This window comes from Protopterus annectens, chromosome 7.part0 (genome assembly GCF_019279795.1).
Source record: "Protopterus annectens isolate FY-2018-M chromosome 7.part0, PAN1.0, whole genome shotgun sequence".
Taxonomy (NCBI): domain Eukaryota; kingdom Metazoa; phylum Chordata; order Ceratodontiformes; family Protopteridae; genus Protopterus; species Protopterus annectens.
In genome coordinates this window covers 435,680,345-435,707,250 of record NC_056739.1, presented here as the reverse complement: position 1 = coordinate 435,707,250, position 26,906 = coordinate 435,680,345, and the positions used below count along the sequence as shown (strand labels likewise).

At 39.8% G+C, this 26,906-nt stretch overlaps 1 protein-coding gene across 1 annotated transcript in view; it reads left to right on the top strand.

Moving 5' to 3' along the window:
* The window catches only part of FGF11 (fibroblast growth factor 11), a 344,103-nt gene extending 334,815 nt beyond the window's left edge, over positions 1–9,288 (top strand). Inside the window, exon 5 of the mRNA XM_044076213.1 lies at positions 5,740–9,288. Within this exon, the coding sequence (XP_043932148.1) occupies positions 5,740–5,867 (128 nt within the window). The 3' untranslated portion in view covers positions 5,868–9,288. The remainder of the gene's footprint in view (positions 1–5,739) is intronic.
* Positions 9,289–26,906: the final 17,618 nt, after the last annotated feature.

Sequence of the window (26,906 nt, the reverse complement as noted above, 5' to 3'; positions counted from 1 at the left end):
AAACTGTGTAAGTAACTAGGCACTGTTAAGAATGATTCTACAATCAATAAGGAGTTTCATTACAAAATCTTTATCACCGTTAGATCTCTCACTGTAAAAAAATGTCAAGCAGAGTCTTTAGGACTTGATTCATTAAACACAGTGAATCAGAAATAGTTGAGTTTACTAACAGAACTGCAGAGTCATGCCTATTATGCTTATACTTTTCCTGTGTCTTCTGCTTATCAGTTGCATGAATTCATGTCAGCTTTCCCTTGACTCCATATCTGCCGTGCTGTAAGTAAACTGTCCTAGATCTTCATCCGCAGCTCTCTGCTCCAGTTCTCTCTGTCTCATAGTCGCTTGTTGTTCTCTTGAGACTGCTTCTCTCTCATTATGAATAAACTGTTCCTGTCACAACTTGTTCATTTAAAATTTATTGTCAAATGAGAAAGCCTGACAGTCTCTATGACTTATGAGGCATAAAAACGTTACTTTTCCCTGCACAAATTATTCTAGCCTCCGTATAATAAAACAAAGCATGAAAAACTGATGCATATAATAAAATAAAGCATGAAAAACTGGTGCACACACATTTCACAGCCATTGCACAGTAATTCTAAGAATGTTCAGTAATTCACATTCTAGATATGGTACTTGGTAATTTCAAGAATGCTCTGTAATTCCTACAAGAATGAAAATTATGTTAAAGTCGTAATTCTGATCTGCAAATCACAGGCAAGTAACAGAGATAGAGTACCATATACAGGGACAGTACAATGCAAAATGAATATGCATATGTGTTCTAAGTAAATCTGAATGACACTGAAGACAATCACAGCTAAAAATGGTCATGTTGATATAGAATGTTTGTGTGCTTGGCACCACTGATGGAAATGACCCAAGAGGTTATGCCCTCTAAACAATTCTATTCTAATATGCTAAAACATTTCCTCACAATCTCCTGATACTCAGGGATTTGTTTATTTATTTATTTTATTTTATTTTACTTTTTATTTTATTTTGTTTTGCTTGTCTGCAGGATAGACTCAGCCCAGTTGATTGTGAATTTGCTATCAGTAGGCAATGAAACGGCTAATATTCTGTCCCAGCATCCACTACTGCAGCATGAATATTTTTTAAGCAGACATTTTTTTCCTAGTTCTCAATCCCAGACAGGTTAGGCATCCTAGCACACATGAGTTTATTTCATAATCTCAGGATAATCAGTTTTCCAGCATTAACATAGAAGCAGAAGAGAAATGAGGGGAGGGGGTGCCTGAGGCCTTACTAAAAAGTCTGAAAACTCCCTGTCCATCAGCTCACTCTATGCTCAAGTCACTGCAATGCTGCTATAGAAGCACAGTAATTATGTTAAATCTGGTTCCAAATGAGGCATTAGTTTTCCATTTCCAAACTAGCTTACGGTCACAGTTCATCAAGTCTGGTAGCCCAAACTAGCATTTGATCTTGCTCTGTCACTTGCTTCACAGTAGGGTTAGACTGTATTTCACACATTTTATTTACTTATTAAAACGTATTTAACTGTCTAAACCTAGGCATTTTTTCTGTAAAATCATAACTAATACTAATGACTAAAAATGCATCATATTCAATGAATACAGCTAATAAATTCATTAACTATTTTGAGTAGGGAGTTGTGGGGTGGTCCAGATCAGTGCATGTTGCAGAAACAACAAGAGAAGCATTACACTGCCTTGACAGTGGCTGCTGTTACTGTAAAGTGCAGTGGCTTTGCAGTGAGAATAACAAAATAAGAAGGTATGTCTGTATTATATGATGGGCAGGGGTAAAATCCTCTGCCACATCTGCTTGTAAAGTGACAAGTTCAAATATACATATTATGAGAATGCTTACACTCAAGCTGTCATTTACTGTTTTGCTGACCAAGCTCTTATGATCCAAGCACTGATGAAATGTCCAGATTGAATTGATCTACAAGAACTATAGGGCTATAAAGCCAACTCCACTGAAACTGAGAAATAAACCCTCGACTATGACCCAACTGACCCAAGTTTGGTTTGCAGTATGAGCACCTGATAACCTGCTGGAGTATCTTTGGTTGGTGTTTGTAAAATCCCTGGTGTACACTGGGCATTTGCAGAGGTGCTTGCCTCAATGGTGTAGGGCTACTTTATCATATTGCACACAAAGAAGTGGACATGCATCACAAATGTCCATTGCACAGTAACCCCTTGGTCACTAATGAGCATTCACAGAGGATGGGCTAGGGCTTAAAGAAAAAAAAATTCCTCAAGATTCTGCAGCTGACCAAGTATGTAGATGACTGCACACTAGGAGTTATTATAAATCTCAGTTGGACTCCTGACTACAAGAAAGCTTAACATACAAACAAGTGGTGCCATGACCATTCGCTAAAACTAAATGCCAAGAAATGTAGTATCATACCCTTTGGGAATCATGAGCACCCACGCAAGTATAAATAGCATCCTCCTCAAAACTGAAATGGTTATAATGGACCTGAATTCATCTGTAGCCAATTAACTATATTTTGACCACCACAGATCTATGTTTATCAAAGTCCTTCTACCTAGCCCAGCTGATAGGATGCGGTGTATCTTCTAGATCAATGGCATTATTATCCATCTGTACTCCTCCCTTATCCTGCCCATGATAGAATATAATGCCCCTTTTGGCATGTATTTGTCTTGACAAATGGCTCAGCTTGAAAAGCCCCAGTAATTCCTTACAAAGGTCAATGGCATGCTGTCAAAATGTTATAAAGACTATCTTAATCTCTTTGCTCTGTTCTGTATAGACTCTTAAGAAGTGACCTCTACTTTGCCTACAAAGTTCCATGGACCCAGTCCTGTGCGACCTCTTAGACATTCACAAAATAAACAGCATCATGAAAACTCAATTGAAAGAATTAAATCTCCAGTGCAACATAAACAGAACCTGCTGATGAGATAGATATCACTCGCAAAGAATTCATGTCATTTGGAACAGACTTAACTTTTTGTTTAAGCAAAATAGCTACTTGACCCTCTACAAACACAACTTAGATGAGTGGATAGAAAACCAAAAATTTACATTAGGTCCACCTCCTTTATTCCTCCTAGAGAGAGGGAAACATGTCATAAAATCTACGCTTGATAAAGGGAGAGCAATCAGTGGGTTTTTAGTTGCTTCAAATGATAAAGGCAATCAACAACTTAGTATGAACGTAAAACCTGCGAACTTACAAGTTACTATATGCAAAGATTTCAGAAGTTAGTTGCTATATCATTGTCTGTGCATTTTATGCTCAGAATCTTCCTAGTTCTTCACTGAGATGGTTTGGGTTTCATCTGATGAAATAAAATCTATTAAATCCTGCTTGGTCAAACTGCTGTTACCATGTCACTATATCATAATCCACGAGAAAAGAAAAAGGAAATATTTGCTGCACCTCCTCTAAGTGCCCCCAGTCTGCCCATACAAAAGTCAAAGCTCCCCCATTATTACATATTACCAATACAGGTGCAAGTTTGTCAAGTGGTTTTATATTTATTAACCAGCAACTTCTCATATAAAAAAAACATGTCAACCACATTAGAACAAGGGCATTGAGACCTATGGGCATAAAGTTAAAGTCCATTTCATTGAGAGATGTGTAGAATATGGTATTGCTACAGCCAACTTATTGAAGACCTATTTCAGAGTTTAACAACACAGTCTGAATATATACAAAAAGCCAACTTCAAAAACTGGAATTAGTTCAAAGGAGATTTATGATATTTATTCCACCTGTAAAATATTTAGTTACTATGACAGGTGTATAAAATTAAATCTGTCTACATTTCACTACATATAGTTTTGAGGTAAATACATTTTAGCATATAAAGCCTTTAATGATGAATTATTTCAGTCTTTATTAAACTTAAAACTGTATTTAAATTAATCTACTCACACAATAAGAATATTAGCTTTTGTTTGTATTTGAATAGATAATTTTTTAAGTAAATACATAACTCAGCTTAATCTAAGAATTTAGAACAAATTGCCATATTGTGAGCAGGTTTTGGATACCTTAGTAACATTTATGTAAAATGTGGATACCTGAATGGGAAGTTAAACTTTTAATCCCCATTTTAAGGATCTGGTGTTCTTTGGATAGCTCTAATGCTTATATGCATTGGATCAGAAAAAAAAAACTATGAAACAGCATGCAATGCATCAGACTTTGCATTCTCCCGGTGAACTGTAGAAAAGTTCAATGATTTTTCAAAAAGAATTGAAATTTCAAGCCATGTCTCTTGTATATGCTGAGTTCTGCAGTTTATACTTGGGTAAAGCTAAATTTAGCACATGGTAATTATACAACAAATACTCATTTATATTCTAAAACACTCACACTGATTGATCAGAGCAATCATTTTACCCACTGTAAATCAAGCTTTCTGCGGAGGAAGCTGTCTGCTGAACAACACTTCAGCAAATGGACAGATGATACAGCTAGAAACCTTAAAAGACAAACTGCTTGCTTTGGAAAAGCATTTCTACATGACATTTGTGTTTTTCGCTTCTTGTTCTTTGAGTACTATTAATATGTGATGCTGATGCGCATACAATACTGAGGCTTTAATCAGGTGAGTACCTACTCCATTTCCTTTCTTGCACTTTAAGGATGTAATGTGCAAGTGTGGGGACATATACTCCACACACATAAGCATTAATAAGCAGCAAAAGAAGACGAAAACTAAAGTGCCACCATATAAAAAAGGTAGGCTATTTCTTTCTTAAATAATATCATTGTAATATAGCAATGTTACATTCCTGTGTGTGGGTAATATAGGATTTACCCACAGGTGGCTTGGTTTGTTCACTCTGACCTCACCCTTACTATAAAACTGCTCTAACTGCAAGTAAATCCTGCATTACACACACCCAGTCATGGACTATTGCTAAATTATCTGTTACACAGAATTAGTCTTCTTTCGGCTTTTCCCGGTAAGGGGTCGCCACAGCGGAACTCCGGTCCGCTAATGATTGGCAGTAGATTTTTACGAAATGCCGAGGTGCCAGCTCAACGCCCAACCTTCAACGAAGGCACACCCATTTACACATGCATGTCTTTTGAAAGCTACCCAACCACGGGGAGGACATGCAGACTCCACACAGAAGGCACTCCCAAGCCCAGCTGAGAATCAAATGGGAGAACCTCTTGCTGTGAGGTAACAACGCTACTGCCGTACCACCGCGGCATCGTGAAAAGCAATGTTGCTACGTTTTAGGTTTAGTGCTGGTAGAATTTTTCTTAAAAGCTTGATATCTCAGTGAGTAATTTTCAAATGTTACCCAATACTGTGAGTCGTACAGCTGTAAGAGGAATTTGATACTGGGGGTTGTCCAGTTTACTGGCTTACACGTAGAGCGTCTGAGGCTGCTTTTGGCACAGTTGTATGTGGTAGCACCTCACATTCTCTATATCTGCAAATACTAAAGATATTATACTGTCACTATGAATATTTCATTTTGCCAAGGGATTTTTTAAGTGCATGAAACTCTAACCTCTTTTTCACTTGCTTGCAGTCATACATAGCAGACAACTGTGAAATTCAGCATTGCATTTCTGTTTAATAAATATTTCTATTTCAATTAGCACTTCAGTTTCAGAGTGCTTACATTTATCAAGTGAAATAAATGAAATTGTAGTGAATAACCCATGCTGTTTTAAACTTTATGTGGTATGTAATCTAAATAAAACATGCACTAAGGTCTTCTTTTTGATTCTAGTTGCCATGTACAAGGAGCCATCCCTTCATGACATTGGAAACTCACCTCCTAGGAAATCAGCAAAAAGAGTGAATATGCCTATCTCAAGCAATGACAAAAAAGAGGCAGCTAAGGGTGGAAGCACGTAGCTGAAGGAAAAGAAAGACTGACTATATTACCAGTTTGACACTAAAGTATAAGGGCTGGAACTTTCCTTGACACTGGGGGGAAGGGGTAGAAAAATTTGGGGGGATCTTAGTATTACAGTGGGGTTTGGCTAATCCTATATGGGAAAAATCCTCAAGTCTCTGAATCCAGAAGTGCAATTTTCTTGCCTGAGGAGTAGCAGCCCTATTACAGAGTGAGGACCTGTTACCACCAGCATGACGCTAATAAACAAAAGACTGCAGGAAAGATGGACAAAATAGCCACCATTTGGACAAGCACCTCCCAGTGCCCACACAATAAAGAAGAGGAATATATGTTTACTTTTCCCAAGTCCTGCAAAGCTAATGTGCCATCTCCATTTTAACACAGAATAATATTTTATAACAAACTGTGGCAAATATTTTTGACATTTGAGCTGTTAAAACAAGTCCGACCTTAACAGTTTTAATTATGTCAGTCTCTTACTTTTTTGTAGAATGCTTTCTGGAATGCAAGTCTTCCAACATGATCTTTCTCCTGAAAGAAAGCAGTGCAGCAGGATATGGAATGTGCAAAACATGTCAATGCAAAGGACTGCATCTGAGGGGTGAGGTTGTGAAATCAAATACATGAATTATGGCAAATACTAAGTGGTCAAACATGGGGAAAGGGGCTGTAAAAGGTTCATACTTTTATCAAAATGGAGGACACCGGTTCTATCAGGGGACTACAGCATACATTCTACCCATTTTTGGAGAGATGTTGAGATGAAGTGGGGGGAAAATGTAGGAATGCTATATGCATCTAGGTTTTATCTGGAGCCCTTCTAATTCTTGGGGGCAAAACTTTTCCAGTACCTACAAAGGCACAATGAAAGTTTGTTTAGAAAAGAAGGTACACTATTTCAGAAATAAAAACTTCCAAGGAGTGTTCTTGGAGCACAAAAATTAATTCAAACACTTAGGGTTACAGCGTTGTCATTTGGGATTTATGGAATTATAACCTAGCTCTTACTGTCCTTAGCCATTATTTCCATCTTGGAGGTACTGAAAGGATGTAAAAAGACATCTTGAATCATGTAATTCCTAGTAGAAAATGTCACATTTATGGTCACATACATGAAAGAAAACCTCGTATGTTTTTCTCAGTTTTAACTACTCCCTCCATTTGTAGGTCTAAACCAAATGATGTTAATATACTTTACTTAGTGATAATCATATCATCAAAACTCTGTTCTTGCATAATTTCCAGCTGTTAGGACCACCTAGACGGTATAGCTATGCATGACAACAAGTCCAATATTTCAGGAGCATGCCACGTAGTTTACATGTGTACTGGTGTTCACTCAAGCCATGGAGGAGTGTAACAGAAACTGATTAGAAAGGCAAATAAAAATGCTTCATGCTGGTACCTGCACAGAATCAAGTCTCAGCTATGTACAGCATCAGCTCTTATAAATCTAGTTTGACAAAAATGAATACTACCTTTACAGTATTCTTGGCAAAAGTGAGACAAGGTAAATGGACTATATAACCTAAAACTACCATCATACTAAGGAATATGGCATTGTTCCATATGCCTAAATGCACCATTGTAATAGGGAATGTAAGTGGCCCCTTTCAGAAACCCTCTTGGTACTGGATAATGTGAGGATGTCCTAATATCCAGAAAGACATCACTGCTAGGAATGTGATAGTGTCTCATATGCTCCAAACCTCCATGGCAGTAGGAAATTTTACAGAGCCCAAATGACTGGAAACACTGAAATACAATAATACTTAGCAATTTGGCCCAGATGTCCAGAAATACCATTTTCAAAGGGAATCTGGTAGTGCCCTAAATGCTCAGGATTATTTTAGTACTGTTGAATCTGACAATATCTCAGACACATAGGAAGTGCATATTAACTAATTTTATATAATTTAGGTGCCCAGGAACACTGTGATATCAGAAGACTGACAGTGTCCCATTAGCAATGTTGTGATACAAACTAGCAGCATGATAAACGTAGAGGAACACTGTGATTCTTGGAAATTGTTAGTATTTCAAATACACAGGAACACTGTGATGCTAGAAAATAGATATTACTCAGAATGCATGGTAATACTGTGTACTAGGAAATGCTGAGAATCACAGGAATAATCTGGTGCTAAGGAATCTGATGGGAATTCAAATGCCCAGATACAGCATATCATTACATGGAGAGGTATAAAAACATTAGAAAAGGCAAGTGAGAATAGTTGTTGGAAAGGATGACATGGGGAGAAGACAGAAATGGTGAGAGATACAGCAGGAAATCTAATAGCATCCTAGTCACATAGTTGCAAGGCAGCAGGAAATCTAACAATATTACAGATGCCCAGGAATACTGTGGTACTAGTGAAATGGCAATATCTTAATTACACAGCCAGAGTGTATCACACAAAAACATTATGGCATTTGGGAACTGAGAGGTTCCTAGATACACAGCAACACTGACTCTACGGAACTAACAGTATCCTAGGCAGAAAGGAGCAGTGTGACACTAAGAGAACCAATGGTGTCCTAGGTAGGGAGAAATATAGTGACAGAATGGAACCAAACACATCCTTGAAGGAGAGGAACAATTCAAGACTAGGGATGTGTCCTAGTGTGGTACTAGCAAAACATCCATGCCCTAGGTACACATAAGCAGTGCAATAGTAGGGAACCAACAACGCCCTAGACAGACAGGAACAGTGTAGTACATGCCAGTCACTGGGAAAAAGACATTGTCTTAGACACACAGGAACATTGTGGCACATGCCAGTCACTAGGAAACAGACACTGTCCTAGACACACAGGGGCAGTGTGGAACATGCCAGTCACTAGGAAACAGACACTGCCTTAGACACATAAGAACAATGAGCCAGTAAGTTGATTACTTTAGACCTGCCGGAATACTACTGTGCTCTGTAACAGACTGTATCCCAGATGCACAGAATAGTGTTCTTTTATGGAAGTGGTGTGCCTCTGATACATAGGAAAACTGTGGTGCTAGGGAATTATCTGTGCTCCAGACCCACAGGAAACCTCTGCACTGATGGAGCTGCAGCATCCCAGTGCTCTGGACATTGAGAACTGGCAGTGCTACAGCACATGGGAGTAGTGTCCTATTATGAAATGACAGACTCCAGATACCTAAGAATACTCTGGTGCTACAGAACTGACCATATTCCAGACAGATGAATGTGGTCATGTTAGGCAACTAACAATGCTCCAGCTGAACAGAAATAGTGTGGTTCTGGGGAGAAAAAGCAGCATTAAAAAGGCTTAGACCACTATGGCAGTTTGAAACTAACATTGTTCCCTATATACAAAAATAGCAAACCTAGTGCCATGGCGTAGACTTTAAAGCCCCATACCTCTCAACTTTTTATGGCAAGAAATCTGGACAAAGCTATAAATAATGGGGGGATAAAAGCCCAAAAATAAGAATAATTTTTAAGTATTGCTCTTACAAAATTAGAACATTGATAGAATAACAGGTTTTGCATTAGCATCAATTTTCTGATGGGTATAAAGTCTGAAGTTCAAATGCCTGCATTATTTACTGACTTCAGTCCTCAATAATTTGACAGTGATTTGCCAGAAGACCACAATTTTATGAGAAACAGGCCAAAAATATGAAGCAAAAATCTGGACGTTCTGCGAAAATTTGTACAGCTGAGAGGTATGTAAAGCCCCAACTATGCCTCAGGCAACCCAGATTCAATTAGCTGCTCAGGAGTTTGAGGTGCTGGCAGGAAGGGATGGCTGTACATTTGTCTTGGCATTCCCGTGGATAGGTGTGGTCCATACTGGGAAGTAACCCTAGAACATAACAGATGAATGCAGGGGAGGGGAGAAATGAGTCATTACAACCTCCTAACTGTGGCAAGAATGATGTGTGGTCCTAGGGTTCTCTAATGATCTGTATTGGCCCCAACCTTGGTGGACTTAGTCCAGGAGAGATTAGGAGGAGTAGGTAGACTCAATGTAGGGAGGGAATACCCCACAAGCTGATGGTTGGCTGCATGGGAGAAGAATAAAAAGAACAGTGTGGTGCTATGGAAACTAGTAATATAACTGATGCCCAGAAAATCAATGTTGATTGAGAACAAATAGTGTCTGTCACCCCGGGGACCCAAGTTGATAGTAATCTCTCATTTGACAATCACGTGGCCAAAGTGGTTAGAAAAACATTTTATATAGCCCACCTAATCATGAAGGGATTCACATCTTGATCATGGGAGGTCATCGTGCCTCTTTACTCATCCCTCATCAGGCCCATAATTGAGTACAATGCCCCTTTTGGGATGTACCTTACCAGACACCTGCAGCAACTGGAAAGACCCCAAAAGTACCTCACCAAGAGGATCAAAGGGCTCAAACTGATGCCATATGCTGCCCTGTTAAAAAAACTCCAGCTCTACTCAGTGGCATACCGCCTGCTCAGAGGCGATCTGTGCCTGACATATAAAGCCATGTCCAACCCAGAATTAATGGACATGCTGCACCTCAGAAAATCCAAATCCCATCGAGCTACGCGCTCAAGAGACTTGAACCTCAGCACTGAAATAAATAGGACATGCTGGAGGGACAGATTCATAACCCAGAGGCTCCCTTCACTCTGGAATAAAATCCCAGTCCAGGTTCGGCAGAGTCCCTCATTGACTCTCTTCAAGAGGAATCTTGATGAGTGGATGGGGGATCATAGGTTTACCCCGGGTATCACTTCTGTGTCACTGTTAGACAGAGGCACAGTATACTAACCTCAAAAAAGGGCATAGCAAAATTAATTTAAAATGGGTGGCGAAAGCCAAACACACTCTGGCTAGGCTTATAAATGCCCTAGGGCAGATAGCCTAGTATGAACCTATGAACCTATGAACCTATAAACTCAGTGTAGTACACAGATACCAGATGCACAATAACAGTAGTTATCTAGGAACATCACCAGCATCTCAGGCATACATGAATACATGATTAATGACGACTTCATTTACTTTTTATGCTGATTCCAAAATGCCTTTATTAGCACCTTCTACCAAAGTAATTAAAGTTATTTATTTATAGATTTATTTATTTATGTATTTATAGTTGTTTACCAGAGTAGTGCACTGATCTCAATGGGCCATTTGCAGGCACAGCCCAGGTGATGAGGATCATATAAGAAAAGAACAAATATATTTACAGATGCAAGGATATTCTATAAAACATTTACATATTTACAGATGCTAGAATATGCTACTACATTTAGTTAAAGAAGATGTGCCAGGAGAAAGGGCTTTGTGAATTAATGATAGTAGTAGGAGGTTGGATCTCAAATGTACTGAGAGCCACTTAACCTTGGTGAGAGTTAGGCAGTAGTGTTCGTTAATGGGGGAGTTAGTAATGAACTAGCAGATTTTATCGGAGATGGTTTGCAAGACAGTGGCATTTTTCTCTGAGGCTGCAGCTATTATGGGTAATCCATATTCAAGTTGCCTGTGCCTATGACAGCTTTGGCTGGCTTGGCAGAAGAGGAGATGGCTTGTTTGCCCAGAGCAGTAGGGTTTTGATCTTTTTGCACATAGGTTCATAGGTTGATACTAGGCCATCGGCCCTAGGGCCTATACAAGCCTAGTCATAACAATTCCCTGGATATTTCTTCCCATAATATTTACTTCCCTGGACCGCTGTCTAGCAGGGCAACTGACATGATCCCCGGGGTGAATTTCCTATCTCCAATCCAATCATCAAGGTTCCTTTTGAAGAGTGCCAAGGTGGCACTCTGCTTGACATGCATGGGGAGTCTCTGGGTCAGGATCCTATCCCTCCAGCATGTTTTGTTCATTGTGATGACAAGGTTTACATCCCTGGAGCATGTGGCTCTGAGGGATTGGGATTTCTTTAAGTGGAGCATGAACAACAGCTCAGCTTTGACATGGCCTTGTACGTTAATCAGAGATCACATCTGAGTAGACGATATGCTACAGAGTATAGCTGGAGTTTTTTAGATGGTCAGTATAGGGCATCTGCTTTAGGCCTATGATTCTTTTAGTGAGGTATTTCTGCAGCCTTTCCAGCTGTTGCAGATGTCTTGTGAGGTACCTACCAAATGGGGCATTGTATTCTATAATGGGCCTAATGAGGGATGAGTACAGTGGGACAATGACCTCCTTTTTTCTGGATGAAAATCCCTTAGTGATAAGGTGTGCCACATAGAAGGATTTCCTGACTGTTGTGGCGATGTGGTTATCAAAGGTGAGACCACTGTCCACCTGTGTCCCTAAGTCTCTCATCACACTTTCGGTGTTTCGTGTACTGCCACCTATGTGGTAATTCATGGGTACATGTTTTTGCCAAAAGGGGATAACTATACATTTTTGGCATTAAGCTTGAGCCCATGGCTCTGGCACCAAGCATCTGTTTCTGTAAGGCCCGTTTGTAGAATATCCACATCATTTGGGGATTCAATAATGGCTCCCAGTTTGCAGTCATCTGCAAACTTTGTTAGCCAGAATCCCTTAGTGTTGGCCTGTACGTCAGAGAAGTAGATGCCAAACAAGAGCGGTCCTAGGACTGAACCCTGAGGTACTTCACTTGTCTGGAGCTGGATTTGGAGTCAGCTACTTTTACAGTCTGGGTTCTGTCAGCAAACCAGTTGGTAACCCATCGAGTGACGTAGGGATTTATGCCCAGCTTAGTAAGTTTATCTATGATTCCAGAGAGTGGGGATGGTGCCGAAGGCCTTGGCAAGGTCCAGATAGGCTTTATGGACCACCTTATCCTCGTCCACAGCTCTGGAGACCGATTTGAATATATAGCTGAACATTAAGAGATTGGTCTGTCCATATGCCAAGGTATTTGAAGGATGTGGTAATTTCTATGGTGGTATTGTTAACATTCTTAATATTAAGGAAACTGGGTGCTTTGGCTATTTTTTTGGTTGATTTCAACTAACAATGCTTTTATTTTTGAGGGATTGAGTATAAGTTTCTGACCTATTAGCCATTGGTTGAAGGTTTGGAGGTCACCTTAGAGCTGAGTTTTATAACAGAGTGTGATTTGTTTGACTTGCAAATGACCATGTCATCTGCTTAAAGATTTGGAGGTAACTGAGAATGATCAGATAGGAGTTTGTTGTTAAATATAAAAATATTAGAGGGGCTAAAATAGAACCCTGGGGGACTCCCTTCATAAGAGGATTTGATTCAGAGGTGGTGGTGCCTACTTTCACCTTGATGACTCTTTTGGTGAGGAAGTCTACAAATCAAGGTTTTGCATCATCACTAATGGCTATTTCAGTTAGTTTGTCAAATACTAAGTTATGGTCAATTAGATCAAAGGCTTTTGTGAGGTCAGTAAAGATAGCTCCTGTCAGGTTGCCTATGTCTGTATTGGATATCATCTGTTAGGGAGTAGAGAGCTTTTATGGTGCTGTGTCCATACCAGAATCCATGCTGTTTCCTGTATAGAACAGGTTATTGATACAAATAAGCAGTAATTTGGTTGTAGATATGTTTTTCTAGTATTTTACCTAAAGTGGGGAGTACTGAGATAGGACAGTATTCCTATGCAGTAGTTGGACTGGGTAGTTTTGGAGTAGGAGTTACTATAGCTGTTTTCCATATCTGAGGCGTAATCTTATTAGTTAAGCAGAATTTGTGTATGTGAGTGACAGAGTGGGAGATGAGTCCTTACAAAGGTGAATGAACTAAGGGGCTAGGTTATCTGAGCCTGAGGGAGTATCTATTTGTATTTAGTCATTTGTGTTTCTGTCCCTTTGGTTATAATCTTTTTGAAGTGGAATACTGGAATGTGAAGTGGGGAGAGGGTGGCAGTAGGGGTGGTAGGTTTGTGCTATTGATGGGTAACAGGTTGCTGAACCCATTGAGGAAGCCAGCGCATTACACTTTGTTTGTGGTGGTGGTAGAGGGGATCACAGGAGTGAAGTAATTTAACCTTTGCACTAAGGGAAAAGTTTGATTTGCAAATGCAGTAGGGTATTGGTGAGGTTGTTAGCTGTCTGACTAGAGTCTTTTATGGCAAGTAAGTCAGACTTACATAAGGGTGGCAAAGCGGTTATTAAGATTAGTGATATTCTGAATGGTTTGCGATCCTAAAGTGATAGGTTTAAGTTTGTATTTTAAAGGCAGATTATGTACTGAGAAGGTTATAGTGCATGTACAGTCAGGTTAGATATCATTGTAGGATTATTAGTTATTACAAGATCTAGTAAGGTATACTTATTGGTTTGAAGGTTTGATCTAGTCGCTTCTGAGTTGATTTGGGTAAGACTTAAGCTGGCCAGGAGTTCTGACATATCAATGGCTTGTGGTCCTAAGGTTGAAGCATAACGTTTTTGGAAGCTGTAGTATACCTTTGGATATTTTGTTGAATGAGGATATTGAAAAAACTGCACTGTTATGTGGACAGATTTTCTAAATGAATACTGTGCTTTGCAAAATTTTTGGTTAATCCAAAAAACATCATGGCATGTCTGTAAAATGCCAATTTATGAATGAGCTGGCTTTGACAGGGACCAGCATCAGAAAACAATGCACCTATCTAGAAAGGGCATTTGTAGCTGAAGTGATCTCAAACATAGTCTCTAGCAATTCTCAAATAACTTTTTAAGCAGAAATAGCTTATGAATTATTGTGTGCAGTTTGTCCCTAACAGTCACTTCTTGGAGAAATGAGTTACAGTGTTAGGAATGTATTTGATACTTAGTCCCACCTGAGACTCAGCGTTTGTATACACAACACAACAAACACATTTGCAAAGCATCTTTGTGCAGAAACAGCTATTTGTACATTTTAATATATAACATTTTTTTAAATTAAAGATTTCTTTAATGTGAACTAAATAGTAGAGCTGAGCACGCATCCCTGACCAGCCTCAGAGCGATGCCACACAGTGTAACAGTACCACTCTAAGCGACATATGCCTTAGTACAGCTCACTAAACACAGCAATTATTCGTGGATGTTCACCATGGATCCTGTTTATAGATCACACTATGCACGATAGGCTGTAGCATTCTCTGATGGCTTTGTGAAACTCACTGTAAAGTCACAAAGCCACATCTTTCCGAATCTAGCCTATATTACAGCTAAGTATTTCCTTCATGGTAACATGGTTGGTTTTCTTAATTCTCCTTGACAGTTCTTCCTGGAAGTATTCCAAGGAAATATCTTCATACATCACTGTTTGTTATTGTTGCAAAATGACCACCACCTAACACCTGCTGCAGTCTGATAATTGCACAAGGTAACGTGCCACAGAAGAAAAATGCTTATAAAGTAACAAAGACTAGAAATGGTTCAATCAAGAAACTGACAGCAAAGGCACTGGCATAATTTACTGCTGCTCTTGCCTCTACTGTCATACAGCCTTTGGAAGGGATTTGTCCTTTTTCCCTGTGAACAGAACTTTAAGCAGGGAAAGTGTGGGGGTATGGCCCGACTTTTTTCTGTTACATATTTCTATTTTTTTCCAGTCAGCAGATATCTGATTTTTTTCTCTGTGCATGTGCGTGTGTGTGTGTGTGTGTGTGTGTGTGTGTGTGTGTGTGTGTGTGTGTGTGTGTGTGTGTGTGTGTGTGTGTGTGTTTAGAATGGTCAATATTATGATTAACTGTTGTAATGAGGTTCAACTAAAAAGCAACAGTTATGGATCAGTAACAGGTTATAATAGCAGTCCAGAGTCAATAATAACTCTAGCCAAAAATGGTGGCAGCAAAAAAGTACAATTGTGTAAGTAAACTTACCATAACAGTACATGTTCAAATAATCACTGCTGCAGTGGTCTTAGCCGTATGAGAAAGGGGTGAGAGGATGACATAAGGGTTAAGGTGTTTACCTTAAAGACACAAGGTGCAGGGTTTGATTCTCACATGGGATAATTGGCTAGGCTTCAAATGGCCCAAAAGGGCAGTTAGTCTAGTACTAATCTATGAACCTATGAGTTATATCCTACCAAGGATATAACAGCCGGACACTTCCAAAGCTTCAGGGCACCTTCCACTAAGCACAGCTAACTAAAAATACAGGTTTGGATTCCAAGCCCTTCAGAACTTTTTTGCCAACAGAGAAAGGGAAGCTGAACCAAGAAAGGGTAATGCTAGGAATAACAAAAAAATAAATGTTCACATCCTGGCATAACAACATGTCAAAAAACAAGGAAGACAAAGTGAGGGAGTGGCTACTGCAGGTGTTCATCATATTGATCACTGCTGCAGTAGCCTTTGCTATATGGGTAGATTAGAGCCAAACAACACTTGGCTGAAGGCTACCCCGGAACATACAAAACAATGGAGTGATAAAGAACCTTTAATGGCAAAAGTAATATCATAACAGGAGTTAAGCATTTTCATCCCAAGACTTAGAAGGACTTCATCAGAACTGTCATATTATTACACTATCGCACTTTATAAATGGTAAAAGGCAGCAAACAAAGTGATTACTAATTCAATTAAATAATAAATTAAAATTAGAATAACTATCTAAAATTCATGAACAGTACAAACATTCCACTTTAGTTAGTAAAATTATTCAGTCATAAAAAGCTTTTTAAAATAACAAAAGTAATAAAACAAAAATATATAAAAAGCATTAAATGCCTAAACCACACCTCAAGTGCATGGAACAAAGAATTGAACAAGTGTGAGTCGACCCCAAGACCTGGAAATTCCTAGAGAAACTACTGTATAAAAGATAAAAATGAATTAACTATAATACTTGACCAAAATCCATTTTACAGTTTCATAGCCATTAACTGCAATGCACTGGTAATGGAAATGGGGTAATTTAACCCATGATCCCCACTGCACAACTGCCATAATAATTCGTTATGCTCAAAGTGCCCCAAGAATCATATCTTGGGGTCCGGGGTATTTGTTCTAACACAAAAAATAGTACTTGTTTACCTTCCCCACAATTTACCTTGTGTCTGTACAGTGCATTAGCTTCATTACAATGCTTGACATCATGGAGGTGTTCATATATTCTCTTACAGGGGGGACATTCAGTCTTCCCCACAAAGAAACAAAAATAAGTATCACAAAAATCTAAATAAATAATATCAGTGTTACTACAATTAAAACTTAGATGGAAACTAAAAACATACCCAGTACTAGGTAGGTTGATCACCTCCCCTTCATGAATAAAAGTGCATTGCTTGCAAGCACTGCATCTTCTGGTACCCCTATAGCCTCCATAGGTATTATTACTGGGTATTAGTGACCTCTCTATTTTCTCTTTTATATTGTTACATCTTTTAAAAGTAAAACTAGGAACTTGGAGGTAACTGATTGTTAGTTAAATACAGTGTTCTGTTATCATATCGGTTGATTACCCAAGCTTCATGCATTTGGGAGGTGGAAGGAGAAAAGTCCAGGATCCTCTGAAGAATCATTCTAGCAAAGCCTGATCTAGACACATAGAAGGAATCAGGCTTGTAGTGCTTTGTAAAAATATGTACTGTGAACCAAGCTGCAGTGACTAGAATAATTCTAGAATTCAACCCTTTCCAAAAGCCATAGATGAAGCCAAGGCCTTGACCCTGCCTGGAATAGTTTTGTTGTGATGAGTATAACAAAAGGTAATAACCTTAGACAACCAGTGGGAAAGAGTCTGTTCTGACACAGGTTGCCTTTTTTTTCTTACCTTCACAAGAAATGAATAACTGAATCGAAGTTCTAAAAGATTTAGTTCTGTCAAGATAGTACCTCAGTTTTCTTTCAACATCCAAGGTATGGAGTATCCATTCTCCCTCATTTTTAGGTACATGAAATGGCTTAAAATAAATTCAGATACTACTTTAGGCAGAAAAGGGCTAGTTCGCAAAGAAACCCTGTCTCTGTGGAAAATGAGATAGGTTTGACTCAACGCAAGAGCTTGCAACCCAGATACCCTTCTTGCAAAGGACAGATCAATAAATAAAACTGTCTGCTGGTTCAAATGCAAAAAGTGTTAGCTTTTCCAACACAAAATTAAGGAGGGGGCACTGATTTTCTTGGAGGCCTCTTTTGCAGAACTCCTTTCAAAAACATTTTGACTTGAGAATGCATTCAAAGAGGAGGATGCATGGGCAGATATGCTGAAACGGCTGGTAAATGAACCTTGATAGAGGAGTAAGAAAGGTAATAAGATAGTAGCTCACACAAACTTTGTAAAAGCAGAGAACAACTAGCCCTGAATGGATGCTGGTTATGTTGCTGGCTCCAACTAGATAACCTTCCCCATTTACTAGCATATCATTTTCTAGCAGCAGACTTTCTTGCCTCCATTAGTACCTGCTGCACATCCTCAGTAAACAGGTTCCTATTAAGGCCCTGTCATCCAGGCAATCATCTAATGTTGATTGAAGTTGGGGTATATGAAACACCTCTCTTCTTCTATGAGTAGATCCACTCTGTGAGGAAACTTGTGGGAATTGCCCTGGCATTTTTCAAAAAAAGAGAGAACCCCAATTGCCTGAGCCAGAAGAGAGTCACCAGAATGATCTTAGGGGATTCCTTCTGCATCTTCAGAAGTACCCTGAACATAAGTGGAAAGGGTGGAAAAATACAGGAGCATTCCTGTACAAGGAAAAGAAAGAGCATCTGTCTTCCAGAATCTTGCCAGTTGATTATTCATAGAGGACACAAATAAGTCTACTTGAGGAACTCCAGACAGATGGATCAAATCTTGGAAGACACCCTGATCTAGTTTCCATTCGAGAGTGTCTGTCATTGTCCGGCTCAGCTTGTCTGCCATGCAGTTTTGCTATTGGAATGCAGTATGCTTGTAGAGTGAGATTGTGCTGAGAAGCTATATCCCAAGCTAACATGGCTGATCTGCAAAGGTGGTATGAACTGATTTCCCCTTGCTTGTTGATATACCACATGATTGTGTTGTTGTCTGTAACAACTTGAAGAGCTAAAGATAATTTAGAGAGTTGAATGCTTTGATCAGGGCAAACAACTATTGTATATTTATGTGCTTGTGCCTTGCCTTGGTGTCCCACACCTTGTTCTTTTATTCCTCCTTAAACTGCTCCCCAAACAAAGTCCAAAGTGTCTGTGGTGACTGACTGCTTTGGAACAGGGAGAGAGAAAGGGAGACCCAGATTTGATATTTGGTGCCTCCACCAAGTGATTTCTCTTCTAACAAACCCTAGCACTGAGATATGAAAAGACAAATGATATTGGTGCTGTGACCAAAGAGACATCAGATACAATTGTATTTTTCTCACGTGGAGATTTGCCAGGGGTATCATGAGAATAATAGAAGCAATGAGATCCAAAATCCCGAGGTATTCCCTCACAGTAAACAGAGTTTTAGTGGAAAACCTTAGAAATAGATCTAGATATAGATCTATTTCTTCCTATGGAAGAAAAGCTCTTTGCCAGAGATGGCCTGCATCTGTCACCCCTTGGCTTCCGGATATTGGCCAATGCTCTTGCCACCCTTATAGTGTCTTTTTAGGCTGTGTTCCAAAGACCAAATTACCACTGTAACAGCTACAAACAAATGCAATCTGAGGGTCATGGTGCTCAATGCTAGAAGTCTAAATCTCAAAATATACTCGCTCAAAGCACTCCTTAAAATGGAGAATATCGACGTTTGTGCTGTAACAGAGACCTGGTTCAAGGCAGCAGAATGCACCCCTGCATTACAAGGCTATAACTTATTCCATATCTTTCAGCCCCAGACCTTGGACCAAAGCTCCAAAGGTGGTGGTGTTTCCATATTCATAAAGGATACACACCTCCAGACTGGTAGCCCAGCATAATGCATCTGAGATACTTCAGGTGTAGCTAACATTGGGTAAAACATCAATTCAGGTTGTAGCCTGCTATAGATCCCCAACCATGTCCCAAGACTCACACACCACATTCCTAAGCACCCTGGAGAATATTAGGGTCCAACCTAACACTCTCATAGTGGGTGACTTCAACTACCCCTCTATTAACTGGGAAAACTACTCATGTACCAATACACTTGCCCAACGTTTCCTGGAATTCATTAATTCTAATGCCTGGGCCACTAGAGGTAGCAACATCCTTGACTTAGTCATTACTAACATGGACAACTGTTGCTCTACACCAATAGTCAACTCCTCCCTGGTTAGATCCGACCACAAACTAATCACCTTGGAAATCCACATCCCTCCCACCCCACCCCCACCCATGCAAAGGTAAGCCCCAGGAAAAACTCCTCCAAAGCTAACTTTGGGCTCCTAAAAACAGAGGTGGCTAACTTCACAGAACCCATACAAATGGAGATCAGTTGCATGACTGCCGAATCATACACCAATGCACTGTACGAACACATACATAAATGCATGGATCTCGCCATACCCAATAGAACCAAAATGCTCTCCTCTAAAAAAGGAAGCCAATCTGGTGGTCCCCTGCCATAAACAAACTCTACAACAGAAGGCGGAAACTGATACAGAATAAGATGAAGTTCCAAGACTGGAAAAACTCCCTTATCAGCCTCAAAAAAAGTTGAGATCCCTCATAAACTGGCACCTCACCTGTGTGCCCTGTTCAATCATAGCCTCACCTCAGGCTTTGTCCCTGCCAAATGCCGCACTGCTACACTCATCCCTCTCCACAAAGGAGGAGTAATTACAGACCCTGGGAACTATTGCCCCATTAGCCTGATGATTCTGATACGCAAAGCTATGGAATGCATCATCATGGACCTAATAAACAAGGATATAGGGAATCTCCAAACTCTGGATCCCACACAGTTTAATTTTGTGAAGGGTAGATCATGCCTGCTCAACTTGGTCAACTTCTTTGAGTCAGTCACCAGAGCTGTGGATGAAGGCAAGCTGGTTCATACAGCCTTCCTTGATCTGGCCAAGGCTTTTGATACCATTCTCCACTCAGGAATCATAGAAAAACTCACAAAGCTAGGCATCAACCCCTATCTCACTAGGCGGGTTGCAAACTGGCTCACAGGTAGAACCCATAGTGTGAAAGTAGCTGACTCCAAGTCAGACTGCCACTAGTCACAAGTGGAGTCCCACAGGGTTTGGTCCTGGGTCCTCTCCTGTTTGGTATCTACTTCTCTGAAGTCCAGGCCAACATGAAGGGACTCTAGCTGACAAAGTTCTCTGACAATTGCAAGTTGGGAGCTATTATTAACTCCCCGAGTGATGTTGACATCCTACAGAAAGGCCTCACTGAGACCAATGACTGGTGTCAGAACCATGGCCTTAAGCTCAATGCCAAAAAATGTGCCATCAACCCCTTTGGGAAAAATCTGGTTCCCATGAATTACCACATGGATGGTAGTCCATTGAACGCACAGAAGGCATTATAAGAGATCTGGGGACACAGGTTGACAGCAACCTCTCTTTTGACCACCACATTGCCACTGTAGTCAGAAAGTCCTTCTGTGTGGCACATCTTATTACTAAGGGTTTTTGCATCCAGGAAGAAAGAGGTCATTGTCTCCCTCTACTCTTCCCTCATTAGGCCAATCATTGAGTACAATGCCCCATTTGGCATGTACTTCACTAAATACCTGCAACAACTGGAGAGGCCACAAAAGTACCTCACAAAGAGGATCCTAGGCCTTACACATTCGTCCTATATGGACAGACTAAAAAAAAACACAAAAAGGAAGACCCTTGCATGTACGGCAAATGCAAGGTCCCAAGTAAAAGCGATTCTCATGTATGCACTGAAGAAGGCTGCTTTTACTTAAGCCAAAACTGGTCTGTTTGTTGTTCTCTTTTTTATGTGCTTTTTAGCACTATATTAAATTTATCTGTTTGCCACAGTCTGCTGGTCTGAATTTGTGACAGACTAAAAAAACTCCAACTATTATGTCTCATATCGCCTACTTAGAGGCGATCTCTGCTTGACTTACAAAGCCACGTCTGACTCAGGTCTGTTAGAAATGCTACATCTAAAGAAATCCCAATCCCTCCGCACCACATGCTCCAGAGACCTCAACCTCATTACCACAATCAACAGAACATGCTGGAGGGACAGGTTCCTCACCCAGAGACTGCTCATGCTATGGAATAGACTTCCCATACATGTCAAGCAGAGCACCTCACTGTCCCTCTTCAAGAGAAATCTTGATGAGTGGATGGAAAATAGAAAACTCACCCCAGGGATCACTCCAGTGGCTTCACTTGACAGAGGCACTGGGAACTAAGGTTGGGTGGCACGATTCCAGGGTAATCCTATGGGCTAGGCTTGTAAAGGCTCCAGCAATTGTCAGAGAACTTTGTCAGCTAGAGTCCCTTCATGTTGGCCTGGACTTCAGAGAAGTAGATACCAAACAGGAGAGGACCCAGGACCAAACCCTGTGGGACTCCACTTGTGACTAGTGGGCAGTCTGACTTGGAGTCAGCTACTTTCACACTGCCTGGTACACACCTATGAAAATATGAACCTATGAACTGAGGTGTCTAGTTGACATCCTGTGTGGAGGAGTCAAGAAAGACTTGTGTATGTTCTCTTGGAATTCCAGCTTGTGTAAGATCTCTCACTCAAAAGAGAGATTCCTGACACTTTGAAAAAACACTCTGCAAAGATAAGCAGGTCATCTAAATATGGATTAATGTGGATACCCTGCAGCCTGCAATGAGCTATAACTGGAGCTAGACACTTTATGAACGCTCTTGGTGGTGGATAGTACAAAGGGTAAAGCAGAGAACTAATAATTTTATCCAGACAAGTCTGAACTCTGGATGAATAGGGATGAGATAATAAACATCTTTAAGCCTAGTGTTCCCACAAAGCTTGAAAGCGGAAGAAAATGTAACAGATTGTGGGGTGACATCATTTTGAATTTAGTCACTATCACAAACAGGTTTAGGAGAGAAAGTTCCAGAACTGATCTCCAAAGCATTTTCTTTCTTTGGCAATAAGAACATCCTTGAATAAAAACCCTTCCCCATCTGGGAAGGAGGACCTGGTTGTATCACTCCTTGGGAAAGCATGCAATAAAGAGCATTGGTCTAATCTGGAGTATAAGGAATGATCTCCTGGGAAGGAGGGATTTCATTCCACTCCCATCTGTTACCTTCATTAATGATTTTCAGAACCCATTTGTCTGAAACTATTTATTGGAAAAGAGGAAAATGGAGATTCAGACTTTCTGAAAGAAAAAAGGAGCCAGGCAGGAAGGGCCCCAAGGTCTCTTAAAAAGCCATTCAGATTTGTTGGACTAACTTTGGTTTTGGGAGCTCTGAGGCTTTTTTTCTTTTTGGAATCCCTTGCCATTTTTTCTTAAATGTCTGTTTACCTCTGTTTTGTTGAGACTGTGTATTCTGCATTTTTGCTAAATTTGGATGGGGAGTTAGAGAATCCCATAGAAAGTTTGAAAAAGGAGGGCTAAAAAAAGATTCCCTGGATCAGCTTACCCCTTTCATCACACTTTCTGATCACCTCTGCGGCAGAGGGACCAAAAACTAAACCATTGTCCAAAGGGGAATTATAAATATCATTTTATACATCATCTGGGAGGTTCTGAGAATGCAGCCATGCAAACCTCTTATAAACAGTACCAGTGGCCATAGTTCTGAAAGAATTGTCAACAAACTCATGCACACACTGTAAACAATGACCTGTGCAATAGAAGTAACTAAACTATTTAAATGCAGTTTTCCTCACAAGAAATTGAGATAAAATATTTCTCATACTTTCACAATTAGTCAGAACAAACATTAACATATAAGCATAACAATTACAAATTCTGAAAATCAAAGTTGTGAAGTAGACTTTTTTCATGTACTTATCAATAATTTATTCATCCTTATAATAAATCGTAAGAACTAAGTGTTTAGCAGCAGTGGGATCAACTAAAGCTATAGCTGCTGGTTTGGGAATAGTGTATTAAAACATAAAAGACTGAAGAACTTTATGCATCCTATCTGCCTTTGTAGAGACAGCTATCAGGAAAATTGCAAGCAGGACATGCACATCCTCTATAGCAGACAGAACAGGTGGAATAGGTGAAGCTTCTGGAAATTCGTTCTGTAACAGCTCATAGTATTCTCTGACAGACTGAGAAACCTCAAAACACTGTCACATTCTTGAAATGCCCTCAGAGAAAGAATAACACCCACAAGGAGAATCAAACTGAACTCTCCTCTGAGGGCTAACAGTGTCGTTCTCTTGCTCACTGAGGAGACTCCAACAACCACAGATGATGTGGCTAATCCCTGGTCCATAGTGGTTATTGCTGCTATTGAAGAGGGATCCATGGTAAAAGATGAGTGCTCTGAGGTACAACAAAGGGCCACAGCAGAGTCACCTACATGCGGCTGAGGCAAATTGCTAGCCTACAATAGTGGCAAAGGCTGTATGCTTTTTCTTTTTGTGTCTGGAAGAAGGGCCAACCATGGGATTGTTAGTTTGTTCCATGGTCAAGCAAAATAATTGTGCTTCTTTCCCAGGGAAGACAAGCAGCAAATGCCAGTAAAAAACAAGAAGTCTTTAAAAGTCACTATGTTCACACAAAAAAGCATAGAAGAAAGCACTTTAAAACACATTGCCAGCCCCCCAGAAATAAACACAATTTTTCCACAGCAAAAACATGGTTTTCAGTAACTTTACACAACTTTTAAACTGACAGGCAAAAGAGAGCTTCCATTTAAACGTACAATAAAGTGTTGTGACAGTCCATTAAAACACAAGATTCCTAGCTTTAAAATACCTTTTCTGAAGAGGAAAGTGATAAACTCAAACAATATATAGAAAATGGAAGCTTCCCAGTGGAACAGCACCAAGCCAACTTTTCATCCTTGAAAGCCTTAGAGGAGCATAGTCTTCAGTGGCAGTAAAGCTCTAAAGATCTTGAGCTATCCAACAGTTTGGGCAAGTGGCAGGTGCCCTGAAGCTTTGGAAGCTGGCAGAATACAACCCATATAGCTAAGGCTACTAAAGCAGTGATCAGTATAATAAATATCTTCATTTCTGCTGCTGCTGGTATCCATATCATCATCCATTCATTTTATACCCAACTCTCATGACCATAGGAGAGGATAAGGACACAGACTGACCAGTAACTTTAGAGCTTTGTCCTACAACTGCATTTTCATTTTACCACCACTGTTTGGAACAAGGCCTGAAGTACTGTTTCTGAAATAAGCATCTATTAGCCAATTTCCTGATCCACTAAACCTTCATTCATGACCAAGGCCCTAGGATACTTAAATTCCTCCACCTGAGGTATCTGTGCCCCCATTTACCTCCACAGAGTAACCTGTTTCTAGGAGAGAACCCTGACTTAACATTCTTAATTTATCAGACACACTGGCACTGTGGACAAATGCCATTGTCATTAGCTGGACTGCAAACACTGGGACATTGGACATGCTATAATATTGTTGAAATCTTATGATACATTCTATGTAGCATGGTTTTGGAATTATGAATGTAATATTTGATGCCTAGAGGTGTCAGTATGAGGTAACTGCAGAAATGCCTGGAGGCGCACTCGGCTGTAAAGAGTTCATCCTTGCAGTTTGCATTGTGACCTATATCAACTTGCTTCTGGTAGAATGCAAATTTAGAGCATCCTTTGGAAGATTGAGTGCTGACTGAGCTTGAATACAAGTCAATAAAAAATCAAAAACATGAATTTGCAAGTCCTGGAGCAGAATTAGCGTAGTAAATTCCCTTATATTTTATACTTCATATTGATTTTTTTTTATTGTAACATGAGTAAATAAGAACCATTACCTTAACATCAGGATTTCTAGATTTATACAGTAGAGTCTTTTTGCATTCATACTAGGCAATCAATAGCAAGATTATTTAGTGCCTAGCTTCTTCAGATTACTTACCACCCAATCCACAAAAGGACCACATGGCCCAACCCTTAGTGCATTTGAGGCTACTCATCCAGTTGCCTGAATTAGAGCTAGGGAATTTTTTTATTATGAAGTGGGAGTTTATTCTGAGGTAGGGATTCTTTGAGAGAGGTATATACATATATATATAATCATTAGCATGTCCTATTTATATTGTGGTATTGCTTCAGATTCCTAGAGAAGGTATTAGTAGTGTTAGCAGTTTTCTGAACATGTAGAAGTTCAAGCAGCCTGCGGTCAAATGCTACCCTGTAGGTCAGGCCAAGATGTCCACAGAGAAGTTGATAAGAGACAAAATAAAGTGATGGCCTTTTAGATGCTCTGTGTAGCTTAGAGCACTCATACCTGTGAATTGTTTTGCTGGAGAAACACTATGTTCTTTCGAGATGAACAATGTGCTTAGATACACAGTGCATGCGAAAGGGGGAATTCAATTATGGATCTAATAAGGGTGAAGTAAAGTGGGACTACAACTTTCATGATCCTGGAAGATATTCTCTTAAGGACTGTCTATTTTAGGTAAAACTATTTTCTTATCACAGTAGACAAATGTTAGTGATGATACTATAAGTTTTGAAGGGGGGTGACAAAGGGTGCAATTCTGTATCTTTAGTGCTGAATTTTAGTACATGGTCCTGACTCCATGAATTTGTATGAATTAGACCCTGTTGGAGAATGTGTCTCATTTGTCATGTCAGTTTATGAAAGCTCTAAGTATGCAGAAAATTAGCAATCATAGTGAGCCTGAGACCCTCAGCTTCAGCATTTACAGCAGCAAAGTATATGTCAAAGCATAGCTGTGCCAGAATGGACCTTTTTTGGATACCGCCACTAATGTTTTTTGAGGATGAATGCCACCTACACCAATAGGATGGACTCTGTCTGGTAACCAAATTGGTAGACAATAAGTTACATAGGAATTTAATTTTAATTGGGTTAGTTTATCAATGATTCCAAAATGTGGGAGAGTGTCAAAGACCTTTCCAAGTCCAGGTAGGTATGTACTAATATGCCTTCAGCAAATACCTCTGTCACTCTCTCAAAGAAGTCAACCAGATTAAATGGGCAGGATTTGCTTTCACAAAGATAAAATGGTAAGAGCTGTGGAAATGTAGGCTACTAATTTCTTTGTTTATAGATTCCATGATGCTGTGTTCCATCACCTTACATATAAGGCTGGTGAGGATAATTGCTTTGTAGTTCTCAGGCTCAGTGGTTGGC